The sequence below is a fragment of the Meleagris gallopavo genome, chromosome 4, assembly GCF_905368555.1.
Source record: "Meleagris gallopavo chromosome 4, MGAL_WU_HG_1.1, whole genome shotgun sequence".
NCBI lineage: Eukaryota > Metazoa > Chordata > Aves > Galliformes > Phasianidae > Meleagris > Meleagris gallopavo.
The window spans coordinates 2,547,665-2,567,371 of record NC_139407.1 but is presented as its reverse complement, the minus strand read 5'-3'; the positions used below and the strand labels follow the sequence as shown (position 1 = coordinate 2,567,371).

Genomic DNA, 19,707 nt, shown 5'->3' with positions numbered 1-19,707 from the left:
CTATTCCTTGCTATCTCAAACTGTCAGAAAAAAAAACAACTTACCTCCCTCTCCAAATTGTTCTCAAATTCTTCCAGAAATCGAGTCATAGCAGGATCTCCTTCAAAATCATTGAAGTGATTGTTCACCCACAACAATACTACCCGTGTAACCTGAAAATTAATTAAATGACTAATTACCAAGCAGTACTACTGCTAAGTTCTTTTTAAAAAAACTGCTTCTTACAGCTTCTAAAAGTTTTCATCAGGATCCTAAGTGTTATATATCCTAACTTCACTGATATGCAACCATTTACCAGGAGGAAAGAATGAAGTGGAAAAATTGCTTGAATTGCATTTCACAAAGATTACTGAAGCTAAGAAGTTGACACTGGCTGAATCAGATTTGTTTGGGGAGAGAATGGAGGACACACTGTATAAGGCATTGACGTAGATCAGTTTCTGACTGACATCAACAATTTCTTGTCTGCATATATTTCAAAACCTGCTTAACTCTTCAAGCATGTGATCATAAAGTTTCTGATGTTTTCCTTAAATTGGCTCTTGAGGCTCACAAAACTTGACCTAAGCCACCATTAACTCCATTAGGCATTTGCCTGTGTAAAACAGCTATTGTACATTACAGAGGCAAGAAAAAGGAGCTACTGTGAGGAGCAGGAAAGAGGTCTTACCAGTGAATACATGCAATTTTCTTCCTTACATTCAATCTCCCAGCTTACACCTTCTCCTCTCTCTTCATCCTTACTCTCCCCATGCAACTCTGATTATCAAGTTCAAATGGATATTAGCTCATACTTTACAATTTGTTGGGAAAAAATAGGGATGCCATCTGTCAATTAATATTACTAAAAGTGAAGTTGAAAAAAAAGAGGTGTTTTTTTTTTTTTAAATGCTGTTTTTTTTAATGTAGGCTTCCGCTGCAAAATTTGATCGTAGTGCACGATTTGACCTAGAAGCTTTTGTCCTCACAAAATACAAGATTTCTGATGCTTAGAGTTAAAATTAATTCGCACTATTTTTAAGAGACTCCCGAATCAAAAATGGTTGTGCCACTCAGAGATCTCAGAAACACAGTATTTCTTGTGTTATGATGGGAAGGCAACTCAGTAGGGAGAAGAACAAAACACTTCAAAAACCAAAGCTTAGAACAGAATCTCATACAAATTCTAATTGCAAAGCTAACCACTGCTAGTTCTTTGTCTCTGCACAAAATATAAACCCCTGCAGTTTCCTGCGCTAAAGATCTGAGACAAAGCATCCAAAAGCAAAGCTCAGCACCCTCATGGGAGCCGTATAGTTTGTATTTACACTGCTTCCAAGTGGGTTCCCTTTTACGCTGATAAAAAGTGAATTGAGAAGAATTGTTGAAGTTCTCAACCAAATTAATCAACTGTTTTAGAGAGACTGGATTCTAAAGGGGAAGAATTACACACTATCTGTTCTACAGCCCCCAGAAAATAGGCTAGGGGTAGCATTTTTGACATATTTGAGATTTTTCCTTCTTTAAAACAGCAGACGAACTTCTTTTGTGCCATTTTTCATTAATGCAGACCACACTGGAAGGTACAGATCATGTTTAGATAAACATGGAGCAACCACAAATTTTTCAAATCGTTTGGGAAGTTGTGAGCCACGTAATTTATTTTAAATCGTTGCAGTGAAAGCTTCAACATCAATACTGCTTTCAAGGTTGGGGCTTAGTGCTGTACTCAGCAGACACAGCACTGAAATGGCTTGAGCAGTGACTTCCAGAATAATGTCTTTACTAACATTGGTACCAGCAGAGTAACACTATTAAAAAAAAAAAAAATTAAAGCTTTAAAATCAGGTACCCTGACACTGGGCAAAACCATAAGAAAGGCTAGATCTCAAATATCCCAGACTGACTACCAAGTACTGATGCTACTCACGGTGTTTTACTCATTCATTTCCCTCTCCTCACCATCTGCCAGCTCCCAATAGAAAACAGCCAAAATCCTCCAGATCTTGTTTGCCACTTATTTTTGCTCTTCCCAAGCTATTGTCTTTCCTGCACTTGAACCAAGCAGGCTTTTTGTCAGCGCTGTTCAGTGACAGAGGGCTGGTTCTTGAGATGGCAGAACAAAGAGCAGCTCTGTTTCCAGTGCTGACAGCAACTACACTTGCTTATGTTCTTAGAGGCTGAGAGGATTATCCATAGGAGGAGAGGAAAAATAAGTTTAAAGATGAACTCTGGTATTAGAGCTCCGAAGCTCTAAGCAAGTCTGTGCTAAACAATATTAGCTGCAGCTTTCCAGTGTACATAGCAATCAGATTTTCACAGGAACAGCTAGTACTTCCCTGAAGCAAAGCCTAACCTTCTGCCAAGAGAGGCACAGACACAAGGCAAAGATACACTAACATTTCTAGTTGAAGAAATATCTGGGTTTAAATTGAAGTCGAAAAGCAAACTTTTCTTTAACCTTTCTGATGTTATTTCCTTGGTTTCAAATCTTAAAAAAAAATGTCTATTTTCCAACTAGTGTTTTACATTTGAAAAATGTATAAAATTGTAAATAAAGCATTACAGTGTGAAGCACAATTTGGCCTCAATAGACATTGTGTGGTTATCAGTGTGCCAGAGTTGGATAGACAGGATGCTCTTCCATCATGGTAGTCTTGTCTGGGGAAGGAGCTGTTTGACTGCTGTATTCTTTTCCTAAAACTGGGCAAGGCTCAGCAGTTTTCTAACAATTGCTATATTTTCTAGAGTCTTTATGTAAGAATAAATTATCACCAAATGTTTGCCAAGATGTATTAACTAGTATTATAAGAGAAAACACAGGACTTCATTTTATGCTCAGATTTCCAGGCACTACAGAACTCCATTGAACTATATTAAATAAATATGCTAACTATTGGGGAAAAAAGCTTTCCTGTACTAGCAGCACTTGAATTTTGTTGTAGAAACAAAAAATGTAAAATGCAGCTTATGTATGTCGAACGCTGTCATTCTTACTCTTATCCATGCAGTTTGCCATTAAAATACTTCACCAGCTATTTATATCTTATTCAGTTTAGTCACCCAAATTATTCAGTTATATATATTTCTTCAGTTTAGTCACTTTTTATTACTAATGGCTTATTTTTTCATGTATACGATTAAAGGTATGTAAATTTCAGGGGATTTTAACCTTATCCCTGAGGCTGGGGTCATTGAACCACTCCAACAACTTTTTCCCCACTTCCATTGGGCTGGAAAGAAAGGTCCGATATGTCAACAGGAAGTCTTCTATAAATGTTGGGTCTACCACAGAGTGTTCTTCCACCAAATGCATTGTTAACCTTTCCGCTGTTCCCTACAGAGAAATTAAACTTTAATTATTAAAATATATTTTCAACAAATGAAAATTTGTTTTCTCATAGCATACTGAAGATGAATTATACCAGAAAGAGCAGTACTGTCGCTATTGACTGATGAGATAAACTTCACTTTAACCATTTTTATAAATGTAAAAAAAAAACCCTATAATTATGTTTTAGAAAAATCATGTAGTTAATCATGTGCATAACATTTTAAAAATAAAAAAAGTAGAATTTTATATCTTTTAATTTCAAATACATACTTTTATAACACATCTCAACTAATCTTGAGCCTTACTTTCCAATCACAGAATGGCCAGGGTTGGAAGGGACCTCAAGTATCATGAGTCTCCAACCCCCCTGCCACATGCAGGGCCACCAACGTCCACATTTAATACCAGACCAGGCTGCCCAGGGCCCCATCCAACCTGGCCCTGAACACCTCCATGGATGGACGGGGCATCCACAGCCTCTCTGGGCAGCTGTTCCAGCACCTCACCTCTCTCTCTGTAAAGAACTTCCCCCTGACATCCAACCTCAATCTCCCCTCCCTCAACTTCAAACCATTTCCCCTTGTCCTGCAGTTATCAACCCTTTCAAAGAGCTGACTCCCCTCCTGTTTGTAGGCTCCCTTTAGGTACTGAAAGGCTGCAATGAGGTCACCCCACAGCCTTCTTTTCTCCAGGCTGAACAAGCCCAGCTCCCTCAGCCTGTCTTCATAGAGGAGGTGCTCCAGTCTCCTGATCATCTTTGTGGCTCCTCTGAACCCTCTCCAACAGCTCTCTGTCCTTCTTGTACTGGGAGCTCTAGACCTGGACACAGTGCTGCAGGTGGGGCCTCACAAGAGCAGAGCAGAGAGGGACAATTATCTCCCTGTCCCTGCTGGCCACCCCTCTTCTGATGGAGCCCAGGATCCCATTTGCTTTCCAAGGTGCAAGAGCACACTGCTGGCTCATGTTAAGCTTTTCATCCACCAGGACCCCCAGGTCCTTCTCTGCAGGGCTGCTCTCAAGGACTGCTCCTTCCACTCTGTATGGATGCCTGGGATTCCTCCGGCCCAAGTGCCAAACCTTGCACTTTGCTATGCTGAACTTCATTAGATTTATCTGGACCCACCTTTCAAGTCTGTTGAGGTCCCTCTGAATGGCACCCCTTCTGCCAAGTACAGAGGTTTATAAACACAGACCTTTGCAAGATTTTCCCCCTTTCTGCTCTTACCTTGATGACAATGTGACCTTTTCTTGTTCCAGTGCGATCAAGCTCTCTGTGCTCCTTAACCATCACAATCTCTCCTTCCTCTTCTACCTTCTGCATGTTCTTTTCCACTTGATTGAGGATGCGGCAATAATCTTGCTGAGCTATACAAACAAACTGGAAAGAATCATCACGCACCAGTATTAAAAGGTAAAGTCTTTAAAAAAAAAAACCAACAACAAACATTTAGACTTATGATGCAAGTACTCTATTATCAAAAAAGTAGTTGTTCAAACTGCAGTCAGTCAATTTTGTCTTATCAGCAGTTCAGCTGTAGTAGGCAGATGAATACACAATATTTCCAATATGATCCTGCAATTAAAGGAGCCCAAGATTGATCACAGCAAGATGACTTAGCATTACCAGCCATTTTTGTTCAGCAGCTACAACCACCCTGCTTCTAGAGATGAAGCTCAGTATCCTATAGCTCATATTGTGCCATTATGTTAGCCCTTTTGTGTGCTATTTAAAAGGGGTAAAAGAGATTGAAAGAAAAACTTTGCTTTTGTTTTTTGTGTGTGGGTTTATTACTATTCCCAATTATTTTCATTTATTGTTAAAAAAAGTCAATCATCAAGAAAACTAACATTTATTCTTTTTCATGAAAGCAACCACATAAGCATATCAAGTCTGGATTAAAGCACACTGCAGGAAAAAAAGAAAGCTCTACGATCACCTACTCAGCCAAAAGTAAGCACTAGAACATATATCTTAAGAATATTCCAGCATCTACACTATCCAAATGTGACCACTCACTACAACTTGGAAATAAAAATATATACATTTTTACAACTTTGTTTTTTTTTTTGTTTGGCTTGGGTTGGGTTTTTTTTTGCAAATATTTGAGATTAAACTGTCTTCTTAAAAAGCCTAGGCCATCAACAGAAAGGAAATTACAGTATTTCTCTTATTTGACAAGTTGCAAAATCATTGTGTATGATAGTTTTGGCATGAGATTCCCAAGTAGAATTTCTCTCTCACTCTTCATAATGAATCAACATAACTTTTCTGTTTCCAGTAGTTATCAGGAGCTGAAACAGAGCTCCTACAATCTGGATTGGTTGCAGAACATTATTCTAACAAGATGCCATTTTATGTGTTTATTCAAAGTTAGATGGACAACCTAAACCAGGTGACTCCATTAGTACATTTTCACCTATTTCAAAGGGCATCTCACGAAAGCTAATTAGCCATCAAAACCAACAAAAATGCTTAATTTACCTACATGAAGTCAACAAACACTACATGTCCAGTTTGAGCTGGTTATTTTATGCTATAAGAAGCGTGCCTTACAACTGACTGCTTGTGTTACAGCAAATGCCGAGACATTTTCCTTGAAAGGCCAGGCTGGCTGAAACTAAAATATCTACTCTTAAAACCAGAAGACAAAGAGATGTATTCCTCTAAGATTCAGTAGCTGAGTCCAGTGAGGAAGAATGGCTATTATCTACAGAAGTAAAAGAGCCTTTAATGGGTAATGGACCTTGACATTCTACTAAAGGGATGAAACTGAAAAGCAAGGATATATGCAATGGAAAAGAAAAGTGAAGCAATGGATATATGGAGCAGGCTGCTGGGCCTTAAGCTCTAGAGAAAGCACATAAACCTCATCATTCAAAGCAATCCCTATCCGGATGAAGAGAATTCAATTTCCTGGACCATACATACAAACACAGGAGCCACATTTCTCCAGTACTGCACTGGTTATGCACTGGAGATCTTATGCATACACTGCAATTTAAAATAAAGCTGTGTCTGGTTATATTACTTCTGTATGTGGTTTTGCTTGTACAATTATACACTCTACCTGGCAGTCATCCACTTTGGTTCTCATCACTCCTTTCATATATTCCTTTTCCATGGTAGGGGAAACTCCAAAACTGTTTCCCATGCACAGTATCTCTGTTCTTCCATCAGGATACGTCACTTCCACAGAGCCATTCAGAATGACTGACCAGGAATCCAGCTACAAAGTAAACGTGGGAAGACTGAATCACTTGACATTGTAATATCATACAATACAGATACAATCCCCAGGTTTTTTTCCTCCCCAAAGGAACAGTCTTTTCTTCTGCATCTATTATCAAGATGTATATACTAGGCTTTAAAACACTGAAATATACTTCCAAAATCAGCTCTAAGAGGCAAGAAGCATCGTGTGTGTTATGAAGACCATTTTCTTAAACGTTTACTGAAGAAACACTGCATAAGTACTTACAAAAAACTTCTAAAGGCAGATCAAGAAGAGGCAGCTTTTACCTGCTCAATGTTACTTTTACTTATTTTTTTTTAAGTCAAAAAATAGGACCTTTACACTGTAGAATCTGGGATGTCTGGTATAACAGGAGAGTCAAAAGTAACGCCCACTGACCTCTTCCCCATCGTTCAGTACAATAGTTCCTGCTCTCTCCACAACTGCAAACACCATTACAGCACAGAGCTCTCTCCTCACTGACATTGTCATGTTGGCAAAAGCAGGCAACTGATGCATGAATTCCAGTAGTTGTTCTGAAGGAGAAAAAGCCCACTGAGTCATGCATGTCAAAACAACAAAGCACAGCAAAGACGGTTCTTCAGAAAGATGCCTAAGGCTACTTAAGCTAAAATGCTGCACAATCGTTTCAGTATACTAATAAATCATATACAGTGGCCTGTTGTAATTACTGAGTATTTTGTAGGCATAGACTAGCTGGTCATATCATCAATAGAAACCCTGCAAAGTAAAAGTCAGCATAGTGGAAGAATTGTAATGCAATCAAAAGCTCTGAATACAGCCAATGAAACTAATTCTCCATTCAGCCAGACCAGCAACTCCATTAAAACTAAGACAGGTCTATATAAAACACTTCAAAATATCAAGAGAGGAAATTTCACAAAATTGAGCAAGTTCCTTGTAAGTCCATTCCTTCTGTGTCCAGTCTAGACTTAACAGTAATTTGTACATGGCTGTAACTTGAAATGTTCAAAAGTTCCCTTAGGATGGACTGGATAGAATAGGATTGGTGTTGTTCTGTCTTCTGTGTGTACTGGAGTTCCACTTGTACTCAGTTATGAGCTTCTCCCATGTTTTGATTTTTTGATAGAGCTCATTTTTCTCCTTAATAGAGAGGGATTATATGCCCTAAACACTAGACGTTTTTGCATTTATTTTTATCTAAGTGTACTGGAAATAGTCCATCTTTTTCCTAAAGTTTTATTTATGCATAATCCCATGATGGCTGAGGTTGGCAGGGCATGCCAGGTCCATCAGGCCCAGCCCCAGCTGCAGCAGGGCCACCCATAGCAGCTGCCCAGGCCCATGTCCAGGCAGCTTTGGGAGATCTCCAAGGAGGAAGGGACTCCACAGCCTCTTTGGGCAGCCTATGCCAGGACTCCAGCACCTGCATGGCACAAGTGCTGCCTGGTGTTCAGACAGCACCCCTTACGTTTCATTTTGTGCCCACTGACTCTTGTTCTGGCACTGGGTATTGCTGAAAAGAGCTCAGTTCTGTCCTCTTTGCATCCTCCCTTCAGGTATTTGTATGCATAGAAGAGATCACCCTGAGACTTCTTTTCTCCAGGATGAACAGTTCCAGCTCTCTCAGCCTTTGCTTGTATGAGAGATGTTCTAGCCCTTTAATTATCTCATAATCAAACTTAATCATCATTTAGTTATATTTTGATTAAAGAAAAAAATAAAAAACAAAACCCCAAGCCAGTAAAACAAATTCAATTAGAAATGGTAATATAATAATTCTAGTTATGCATTGCTTTGCTTTCAAGATATTAGTCTGTACATTAACATAGCAAATTAGTTTTAGTAGATTCACATTTATGTGAAAGGTCTTATGCCTCCTTATGCTTAATAAGTAAAAGCAGAAATACTTACTTCATAAAGTCCTGATATCAATTAGAAATAGAACATTGAAACATGGAAGGCCAGCACGGATTGTTTTCACCCATACCATGTGCACTTTCTGCACCTTTGGCTGTACTCATTCACTGTTCTGTATGAGTCAACCAATAAAAACAATAACCAACTAATAATAAGAATAGACACTAAGCTAACCAACTACAAAAGCCAAAACCTAAAATCCTTACATTTCAAAAGTACACTTTTTGGTGGAGTCAAAATAGATTTGATTGTATTTTACTACACTGTAATACTTACCAATGTCATCATCTGTCCTGTCTATTGGGTCTTTCTCCAAGCAATCTCTGACAATATCTCTACTCATCAAAGGATCTGATGCCCTTTCAATGTCTTCTTCATCATCATCATCCTCAGAATCCACTGCTGTCTCTGGCAACCCACTGAGATCCATATCACCAGCCTCACTTTCTGTAGCCTAAATTCAAGTATAAACATTTTTTTTTTTTGAAGTATTCAAATATGCTCGACACTGCTCCAGTTTCCCACTTAGTACATAGACATAAATTCTATTTAATCTCTCAACTGATTTTTATATATATATTTTTTATTTCTTTTTAAAACAACTAATCATTAATCAACCCCAGAACAATGTTTATACAGCTTCCAACATATTTTAATCAGTCATACATAAACAGGATTCAACATACATTATTTAATTAGCATGTCCCGAGGGAACTGAAAGCAATTTATCCCAAGAAATTTTTCCTCAAAATAGACAAAAAATAGATAAAAAGAAAATCAAAACAGTTAATTTAAAACATTTTATGTTCCTGCCCCAACATTAAATTTTCAGACATTTATGAATGCAATCTTCTAATGAGAAAGTTTTAAGCTATGGCTTGACAAAATCAAGTTTTTTCAGATGTTGTATGAATGCAAAAAATGCCTCTGTGTCTTTAAAAATACGACATAGGACAAACACAGACACCAAAGCCTGTTTCATTGCTGTGATTTACATAAATCTGTCTAAAAATATAAAAAGAAAAAAATTGATTGCCCTTTAAACACAGAGAAGGTAAGACAAATTATAGTTGTATTTCAATAGAATGAGCTTCTATACTTTTGCCTGACTAGGCATGGCTGACTTTTGTTACTTTAATGACATCGTATACAACCTCCTTGCAAGTGATGGCACATGGCTGGAGAGGGATCAGACCTACCAGCAATGCTCCTACACACCTCAACCCTACAACATAACAACACGTGTTTGTAGCAAGCTTTCACACTATCATCTGCTAACACGAAAATCATCATAGCAGCACCCAGGCAATATTCATATTATTCTTACTATGCTTTTAAAAGGAGAAAGAAAAGAAAAAAATGCTGAGCATTCCTGAAACAGGATAAAGAAGGCTGTTATCAGCATACAAAGAAATCACAAAAATGCAATACTGCTAGCAGTGCTTTCATTAGCAGTCTTGCTGTGTTTAACATCAACGCTCCCTATGATACATTTTAAGCAGTTGCTCTGACTACTCTTACAAAACACATTTCATCAAAAAAGACTGGTGGAAAAATTAGCGATGATGAGTCAGTAGACTCGCAGCTTATGACACGGATCTGTCAGAATAAGTCTCCAGCTGTGACAATTCCAGAGATAGTGTGACTAATTCACAAGTTGGTTTTGCAAATCCTCCCTTTACTAATGAGTGCCACTCTTACCTGCTCAGAATAAGCTTTCTCAAAAGCAGGATGGAAAGCTGAATACAAAATTAAGCTTAGTCACACAGCGCTAACATACAAGAGGTACTCTGGAATCCAAGAAAATTCCACATACTGTACAAAAAAATTCTGTTTTGTTTAAAAAAAAAAAAAAAGTTGACTGCCCACTTTCAGTTTATTGCTTTAGGATAGAAGCCCTAAGAAAAAAAGGACAAATTACAAATACTAAAAAAAAAAATTAAATGCGGCTTTGTATTCAGAAAATACCTTAAACACTGTAACTAAAGGATGCAACTATTTCCTGAGGGATGATCACATCTTACTGAGCTAATTAAATCCTTGTAGCAACCAAAGTCATTGACAGAAGCAGGAACAGTTGCTTTGTCATTCAGATAGTTTAATAGTTATCAGTAAGTACAAATCCTTGAAACTCAGAACTGAACACAGCAATCACAGAGAGCAGCAGTAAAATGTAAGACATCTTACCATGCAAGAGAAAGATGCACTTTTTCAAGCATCATGTAGTTAACACACAAAAGTCAGCAAGGGAAGAATATGCAGCTTTTGCATGTAGGCAATACACATTTGTTGCAGAAAACATAAAGAACCTCTTCCCACAAATACGCCTTCCCACTTCACATATGCAAAAGTTTTGCATGAGTTTTGCTATGTTATGTAGAATAACTGGGTATGCCTTCACGTTAGAAGCACACATCCACGTATCTACTCGAAATAAATTAGTTGCTTAAGGCTTAATAACATTAAATGTAACATCAAGTGTTCAGTGTCCTCTTAACTGCCACACCGAACCTCGTCTCAATCTAGTTCCACTTTTTTACTCCACCGTGAGTTAGAAAATGCAGTGTCTGCATAGGAACTTTTAGTTATGGAAATAACAGCTATACATTTGTGTAAGACTAGAGGAAAATTAGTGAGGTCCGCTGGGGTTAGGGGCTTCTTTGTCACAAGAGAAAATCCAGAAAACAAGATGCATATCCTGCAGAGTTTATCCCATGCTCAGTGGTGAGGCTTGAAGATTTCCAAGGCATTTTTAACAAGGATGAAATACACCTCAGAACACTGTACACTGTCATAGGTACATGTTGAATCCTTTACCCTCATGCACTCTTTTTACATTTATGTATGAAAAATTGGTTGCAGCTTAAATTCAAGAGAATGTCTCTCCAAAATCGGAATACCAGAAGCCATGAAAATTTTCTTCACGGTTGAAAAAATGTCACGAAAAATTTGCTGAAGCTTCCAAAGGAATCATGCAACAGTGACAGCCTAGGATTTCATTTGTCACATCACCAACAAGAAACTCAGGAGGCTGAGATTCTCAACCTCGAGGCGAAGTGTTATTTCGCTTTCAATGCATGAAGAGACCTACCTATTTCTAAGCTGTGCCCAATAAGACTAATAATGAAGTGATACAAAAATGCCTGCTTCATTCGCTGCGTCCAAGACCAAAGGTTGTTCTAAATTTAAGTGGTAAAAGTTAATTAAGTACATATAGTAAAATGAAGACAGAAATATGAAAAGTAAAAGCACACTGAGTAAGTTTTCCTCAGATAGCCATTGCCTCTTAGAATTATTTTTGCAGGGAAAAATATTAATGAAAAGACTGTCATTCTCATTTGGCCCAACATGGCAGACTAGAGAATGAAGACCTTGTTGGTTTTGTTTGACTGTGAGGAAAGTGATTAAGTCCAACTTTTCTGGAGGTAACACGAGCATCACATGAGAAGGGATGGACAACATGAACAGCTAAGGAAGATGACTGCTTTTACGTTCTCCTCCAACTGATTTGGATATCTGTCAGGGAACAGGTGAGAAGAGGTCAAGGGGACATGTGCTCACTCAACAAATCTGTTTCTTTATAATCAAGCAGCTCTCAGGGTAACTACTTCCTTGCTCAGTGCCTGCACACACACCAAACACATATTCTTTACTTTGGGGTAAAGAAAGAACAGAGTAGTTCAGTTCAAGAGAATCATCCTGGAGGTGTTCGTGGCCAGGCTGCTTGGGTTTTTGAGAAAACTGGTCTATCAGGTGTCCCAGAACTGTGGACAATATTCAAGGGAAGAGAATGGAGAAATGTTCCACCTTTTAAGGTGAAAAAAGAGAAAAGAAATTCATCAATTTTAAAGAATGAATGCCCCTCTGTGACCAGCACTAACAGAAAAACACAGAATATGCAAATGTGCAAGAGAAAATAGTGGAGAAAAATCAAAACTGTTATTGTGCAGATCAAAAGCAGGTTCATCTATGTCGTATTTCTAGTTAATAAAGAAAACAGACAAGCCTCATTCAAAAATATCCCACTCCTTTTTTTTAATCATTGTCATTATCACAGTCAAAGGGCTGAAAGTACACAGGAAAAGTGAAACGAAGAATGTTTATTAGCAAAAATATTCCTTTTTGACTTTTTAGTCAAAAACACCAAGGATACTGACACTACAATATCAATAAACTGCTATGAAATTCAACCCCTATAACTAATTGTAATATGAAATTGAGTGTTATACAATTATTGTAATACACATTGCAATCAATTTTAACTACTGCAAACATACAAATCTTACACAACTTTAAGGCTGTCCAATTATTTTCTGAAACTGCACTGCCAAGAGGGCAGGTGGCCATGAAAATCCTACACAGACCTTGCTTCAAAGAGGACCAGTATCAGACTCATGGGAAAACAAAGCTGACATCTTGACAATATCCTAGTGTACAGGCATCCTGGGAGGGTCGTGGAAAGGATGTTACCCACTTCCTTTACTGCTGGGAGAGTTTGGGACAGATGGGAGGGCACACAGGGCCAACGGGAAGCCCTCAGTCTAAGGACAGGATAAGGTAAAGAAAGGCTGACGAAGGAAAGACCTCCAACAACACAATGCCTTCCCAAGAGAGAGAGGGGAAGCCACAAATTCACGGGCTTAAATCACACTCTCTAAGCAGGATCATCAGCTGATGATAAACATGTCAGGGATAGGAAGCATTTAAAAAGTGTATAGGAAGAGATACATGACTAAACAGGAGAAGCTGCAACGCAAGGCAAAAGCAAAGTATTGTTCTTGACCAACACCAGTTTGCACACAAGCTACCAACACTCTGCATCCCCTTCCTCTGCAGCCACATTACAGTCCCTCTGTGAACTGATTTCCTAAAATAAAAGTTCCAGCGTTTAACGCCTTACTGATGGGCACCTGAAATGTATTTTTAGACTTAGGTGAGGCAAAGACAAAGGATTACTTGTCTTATTTTGGTAAATAATTCTTGTCTTAAAAAGAAGTTCTTTCATGTGCAACATTTGACAAACAAATTTAGTTACAGCATTAATATTTAAAAGGAAATGATCTCAGCTCAATGCTGAAAGCATCTGAAGATTCAGCTTCATGATTAATTAAAAAAAGTCTGAAAAGGCCATGAATGTATTTTTATTGCTGTTCTTGAAAGTATAGGCTTAAAGTACATGTTCTAACATAAAATATTCCACAATAAATGCTTATAGCACTTGATGTCTGCAGGAACATAGGTTATTTTAATAAATTCTCAGACGTTGTGTGATTATACAGATTACAATAAATCTGTGCCAAGAGTTTTTCAAATGAGGAATTAACTGAAGATTCACTGACAAAATCAGAAAATACTTGTAAGCATGTGACGAAGTGTTCTCTTTTTAATTAGACTTTATTTTTTATATATAATGTAATAGTAAATATTCTCCACGTAAATACTTAAAAAAATATCAGTAGCTCTCTCTACCATCCTGATGACTCCATTTTTGTAAACAAAACTTACTACAGGAGTCATATATCAAATTGGCAACTACAAGAAGCAGCATTTCTCTGATGTTTCTCCACAGCATAGCCTTTTGATAGATTGGTTTAAATTCAATTTGATTCACCTTTTCAGAAATTGCTATGGTTTCCTATTAGAGGATTTGGCAAGAGTTAAAAATATCAAGATCTAGACTCCTAGATCTTATCTAGGACTCCTATCAATATCTAGACTCCCTCAAATTATTTTATCTAATTTTTGTTTTAATTTAGATTTAAAACAAGCATGCGCATCTCAAACATTCTAGACACCGTTAGGATCTGTTTCACGTTAAATGCCTCAAAACTCATGCTACTCCAAATGAAGAGCACAGGACTTTGCAACAAGAGCCTCCACCCAGCAGTATAACAACCTGAAATCTCACCAGTCCTAGCACTGGGTCTCCAAAGGGTGAAGAAATGGGATTCATCCCTCAAGTCAGGTTCTTCTCACTGAGAATGTTTTCTTTTAAGTATGTTTCAGAATTCAAAGCCAATCCATATCAAGACTGATACATCATCCAGAAAAATACAAGATTCTAAATCTATAATTTTGAAATTCTGATCTAGCTTTTAACCATAATGCCGGCTCAGGGCACTTTTTGTCAACAGATCTCAAAGTTGTATTGAAGTAGCAACAAAAATCACAGCTGTTGTTCTGCAAATGGTAAAACAGATGCTCAGAAAAGGTGAGGTGTGGTGCTGTGCTGGCATCAGAACCAGAGTTCCTTTGTTGCTTTAAGTCCCACCAGACAGCCCTGCAGAAGTGCCGCACTGGATCTCCAAACTGAAGTTCAGGACATTTCCTCTCCAAAAAAATCACAAAGTGCAAACAAAATTCATGAAATGGAATCCTGAAACATTGCAAAACACTATTTATCCCTACACTGCTGACTTGAAGGTAACAAAGGAAAGACGTCACCGTGCAACAAGTTACCTGCTGAGTTTTGCAACATCCTATCTATTAAGTAGTAGACAAAATCTTGAAATTATGCTGATTCAAACCAAAATTTGTCTTTTGAAATCTATTAGAGACTTCTTCAGATAAGAACTGACAATACACAGTAATCTAGGCATTGATCCATTAACACTGTCAACACCTCCCAGCTGGTGCACTCCTGTCTTACCTGGTAGATATCAGAAAGGCTGCTGCTTCCCGAATCGCTTGTGATGCTACATCCTGAGTGACTGGATGAAACGTGGGTCACCTGTGGGTGGAGACTGTCAGTAAGGTGCAGCTTTGTGAAATCTGCAGGAAGCTACAGGTGGAGCAGAAAAAGCATCATTACAATTTGATGTAGATACACAGACAAATGCATTTAAATCATTTATGTCGCGCTTTACTCTCTGCCAGTACCAACTGTACTAAGAAAACCATTGGGGTCTGAGGATAAAGCATAAAATTTCTACAGTTTTTTACATTGGTGCAGAGGTCAGCAACATAATGCAGGTGCTGAAATATAAGAACAGATGCAAAAAAGAAAAAAAAAGTTCTGAAAACAAACGTAATTGAAGCAATAACTTTTGTGCCAAGACACTCCAGTTTCTTACTATGTACTTTGGGTAGAATTCAACTTCATATGAATGTTACACTGCTGGCAACATCAATGGTTTCCTTTAGATTAGAATTAACAGTGAGTAAAGTCACAGAATTACAGCAAAGAATGTTCTGGATTTGACCAACTCTTGCTTCTGAAGTAGACAAGGTGCATTACAGACAAGTAAAGTAAAATCCAAGCCACTGAACTGTCTGTTCTACTTTGGGTGAAAGAATATGGTGGCAAAAAGGAAACATGGGAAGACCAGTACAACAGCAAAGAGCTGCAATCCTGAAATGAGTTTGCTAACGTGCTTTGCTGAAGAATGAAACAAAATGGTGCATTTGATCTTTTAACAGCCATTCACCAAAGATTTGTGACATATACTTTACATCTGCTCCCATCAAAATCCGTAAGAACTGTAAGCCCTACCAGATTGCAGAAAGAAAAGATTGATGAATAAACCTTTAAATGCTATTTCTCCTCTCCCCAAAAAAGCTTTCATTCCCTTGATCACTAATAAAAGTATGTTAAACTATCAGTTTGACATGCAACAAATGTTTCAATAATTGGAGGGAAAAAAAAAACACAAAAAACCACAAAACTCTTCATTCATTTTTTGATGTTTCAACTCAGACAGGGAAGATGCACATCTCAACAGAGTAACAATGTGGAGTTGTCCACCCATGTCAGATATTAATGCTACCTTGGCACAACTACCATTCACCCTGGATGGAAACGGAATTAAGAGCTCATCCAATATTAAGACAGAATAAGTCAACCAGTAGGAAAGGTTAGGCAGAAAGTCAGCTGTAAGTCATAAGAACGGCTGTGCTTCAGAAAACGACTGGCTCGATACAGTTAGAGGTACTGAAAGGTTTTACAGCTGCATGCCTGACAGAAGGCTGTTCACAGTACGTGCCCTGAAAGAACCCTGACTTCAGGATGTGTGGTCAAACCACAGGCAGCCAGAAACCTCAGTCGCATTTCGACTGACTGGCATTTCCTGTACCAATCTGTTGATCCTGCTACTTCCTTTTTCATTTGAATCAGCACAAAACTACAGAGGATATTCAAGCCACTGTATTAATTTCTGATCACAATTCATAGAATCATAGAATCACAAGGCTGGAAATGACTTGTAAGATCATCTAGTCCAACCATCTTCTCATCACCATTGCTACCACAAACTAAACCATATCTCGTAGCTCCTCATCCAGGTGCCTCTTGAATTCAGACCATTCTAAAAATCAGAATATATTCTATACATAGAATGTGAAGGAAGTGAGCCTCCATGGCCTTTATGACATGTCACTGAACATTCCACTTGGTTCTGAAAATACAGTCCCCTAGAATTAAAAGTATTCCAGGGATATTTGCAAATCCTATATGTTATTTTAACACGTGGACACACGTCGCTTAATGACAACTCACAAAATAGATATCGTATAATATTTTGAAAGATTTTTATTTCAGGAAGTAGTAACTGTTTCAATCACAAATAAACATTAACTCCAAAGGAAGCTGATTATCATCAGCAGTCTTGAGTTCAGCCGAACACATTCATTTTTCACAGTGCCCTTCAAATGTCTCCAAGTCACTAATAATTGCATTTATTTTTAATGAATGCAATAACAACTCTTTAAAACCTTACATCAAAGCAAAGCCAGTTAGTACGTTTAAAAGAAAAAGAAATCCATCTTTGTTTAGCATAATGGCTGCAATTAGTGTTTTAAGTGGGTCTTTGTTTTGTTCCTACGTAGGAGATAGAAGAGGCAGGAGGTTGCACCGCAACTGATAAAAAACAAGGCAAAGAAAAAGCAAGCCTTCTGAATTTTGGCTGTAGACAATCAGCTGAACGTCTGGTGACTACTGGTCTCAAAAGAGCTCCCAGAGTCAAAGCCATGCCGCATGTGATGGGCTTGCCAAGTGGTGACAGCAGCAGATCAGAAGCAGGCATTTTACTCAGGGCAACCCAGCCAGTCACTTTGATCTTAATCAAATAGGACTATTCACAAGCAGGAAGCACATGCTCACATCTTTGCAAAATACTACATCACTGTGCAACGTGCCCAAAAGCGACATCCAGTTCAACTGCCCTACCCCCAAACAAGTTAAGGTGAGAAGCTGTGTGAGAAGAAATAAAAGACAGCGTGGAGGTTGAAACACTTACGTTGTGAGCTCAACAAAGAGTGCGTGAGAAGTGCAAAGTGCATGCATTTCTGTCTTAGTCACACACTCCTATTTAAATTATATAACAGACAGAGCTGCACACCAAGGGAAAAAGCAAAGGTACTGATGACAACAAAAAAAGCATGCGTCGAAATCTTCGAGATAAGATTTGACAGCCCTTTCTATTGCAGAGGATGACATTGGGTAAACAGTTTTCAGTAAGCAGTGCGAGAATAAAACACAGCTTTCAACACCCTGAGCAGTGCCAGCAACCCGCACAAAGCCGTCTGGCCCAAACCACGGCATTTAGACTTAATTTCCTACTTGCAGCAAAAAAGAGAACACGGTTCGAAAATAACATCAGGAATCTCCACTGTTGTACCCAGTCAAGAAATGACTAAGAACATCAATCCCTGTCTTTGGAAGACTTGACAGTTCACTGCTATGGATCTATTTGTAGTGTTATGGAATATCTCTTTCCTGTGAAATTTAAGCACTCATGCTTGTTTTCAACTAGCATTCCACTCAACAGCTTTAGCATTTAGAGTAAAGGCTGACTTGTAGCACTGTAAGTGCATAAAGGCTAGATACAGCACTTACCCTCTGGATCCTACCATAACATGAGAAAACCTAAGGGCACATTGCTCTCTCCATGCAGCATCAGCTGTGAGGGATTTCAGGCACTACCAATGCCACCAGAGCCAAAGAGCACCTTGTGCATCCCTTTCTGCATCTCTATTAAAAAATGGCTAGGAATCCTTCAAAGTAACAAGGGGAGAAATGCAACTTGTGTATTTTGTATAATAAGCTCTGCAAGAACAACACCAAACTACAGCTCTGCTGAAGCCAGCAACTTACAGTGACTCTGAACTTTGCTATCAAACACTGGCAGCCGCAGCATGAGGATGAACTAGCAGATGGAACGAAAACATGGCAGGCTAATTTACAAAAATAAACGCATGATTCATTCTTCGGTAAATATAAGTTTAAAATATTACATGGACACTATATTAAATAATTAATAGCCATGACAAGGAGCAGATAACTGTCCTGCCAACCAGTTTTCAAAGACACATTTGGGAAGTGAAAAATACGAAGGTATAACACAGCTGGGAAAAGAAAGTTTAGAACAACGCACACGCTTGTAGCTCTTGGAAAGTGTGCATGTATAGATGAACACATTTCAGTGGTTTACATGCACATAGATAAAATGGGGAAGAAAGGATCTGGGAACTTCAAGCATTTACTACTTGAAAATAATAAAACAAAGGGAAAAAAAAAAACAAATCTGGGAAACTTTCTTAAGGACAAGCTGTATCTCCATGTTGAAACATACAGATCTTAAACCATAACATAACTGTCTATCTTAAAAGCAGCGTTTTATTACTTCCACCCTCAAAATGAGTCACCATTCCATGCACGCAAAGCTAACAATTACTTTGCTCTGAATGCTTTCCTCCTATTTTAGGAACATCATGACTTTCTCCTATTCTCCAGCACGCCTTTCTGTCTAACAAGAGGCCATGACTACGTGCCACTGCAGGGGCTGTGCCAGGTTCATCCTCCTCCTTATCAAGCACTTGAGCTCGTTGGGTTCACCCTACTGAACAAACCAGTACATGATCACAGAATTGCAGAGGCTGGAAGGAACCTCAGGTAATTAGGCAACCCGAGGTTTGGAGCAAGTTTGGAGGACATGAGACAACACAAAATATCTCCTTTATGACACGCTTACAATTTCTGACCTTGAAGAAATACAAACATTAATTCTTCAGCCTCTAAACACATGCATCTCTGCACTTGTAGCACCTGTTGCCTAACAAAATATTGTAACAACAGACACTGCAGTGCTATGAAATACATTAATGCTTGTAATTACATGCTGTTACTAAATGCATATCTTAAGCCTTCTTACTAATGAGAGAATAATAAACACCATCACATACAATAAATACTATGACTTAGTCTTTCCCATTTTCCTCCATTGAAAAAAGAAGTTGTATTGTAGTCTAGCTTACAAACCCAGT

General features: G+C 38.3%; 1 protein-coding gene across 10 annotated transcripts in view; it reads right to left on the bottom strand.

The window, feature by feature from the left end:
* RAPGEF2 (Rap guanine nucleotide exchange factor 2) overlaps positions 1–19,707 on the bottom strand; it is a 174,221-nt gene that overhangs the window by 29,319 nt on the left and 125,195 nt on the right. For 8 of the 10 annotated variants that reach the window (XM_085222021.1, XM_085222027.1, XM_085222023.1 and 5 more), the window contains 7 exons: positions 15,098–15,229; positions 8,725–8,902; positions 6,946–7,082; positions 6,382–6,540; positions 4,539–4,691; positions 3,152–3,316; positions 45–152 (listed from right to left, as the gene is read on the bottom strand). In XM_085222021.1, coding sequence (XP_085078147.1) covers positions 45–152; positions 3,152–3,316; positions 4,539–4,691; positions 6,382–6,540; positions 6,946–7,082; positions 8,725–8,902; positions 15,098–15,229 — 1,032 coding nt within the window. The remainder of the gene's footprint in view (positions 1–44; positions 153–3,151; positions 3,317–4,538; positions 4,692–6,381; positions 6,541–6,945; positions 7,083–8,724; positions 8,903–15,097; positions 15,230–19,707) is intronic. The other 2 variants (XM_085222025.1, XM_085222026.1) reach the window with 2 other exon arrangements.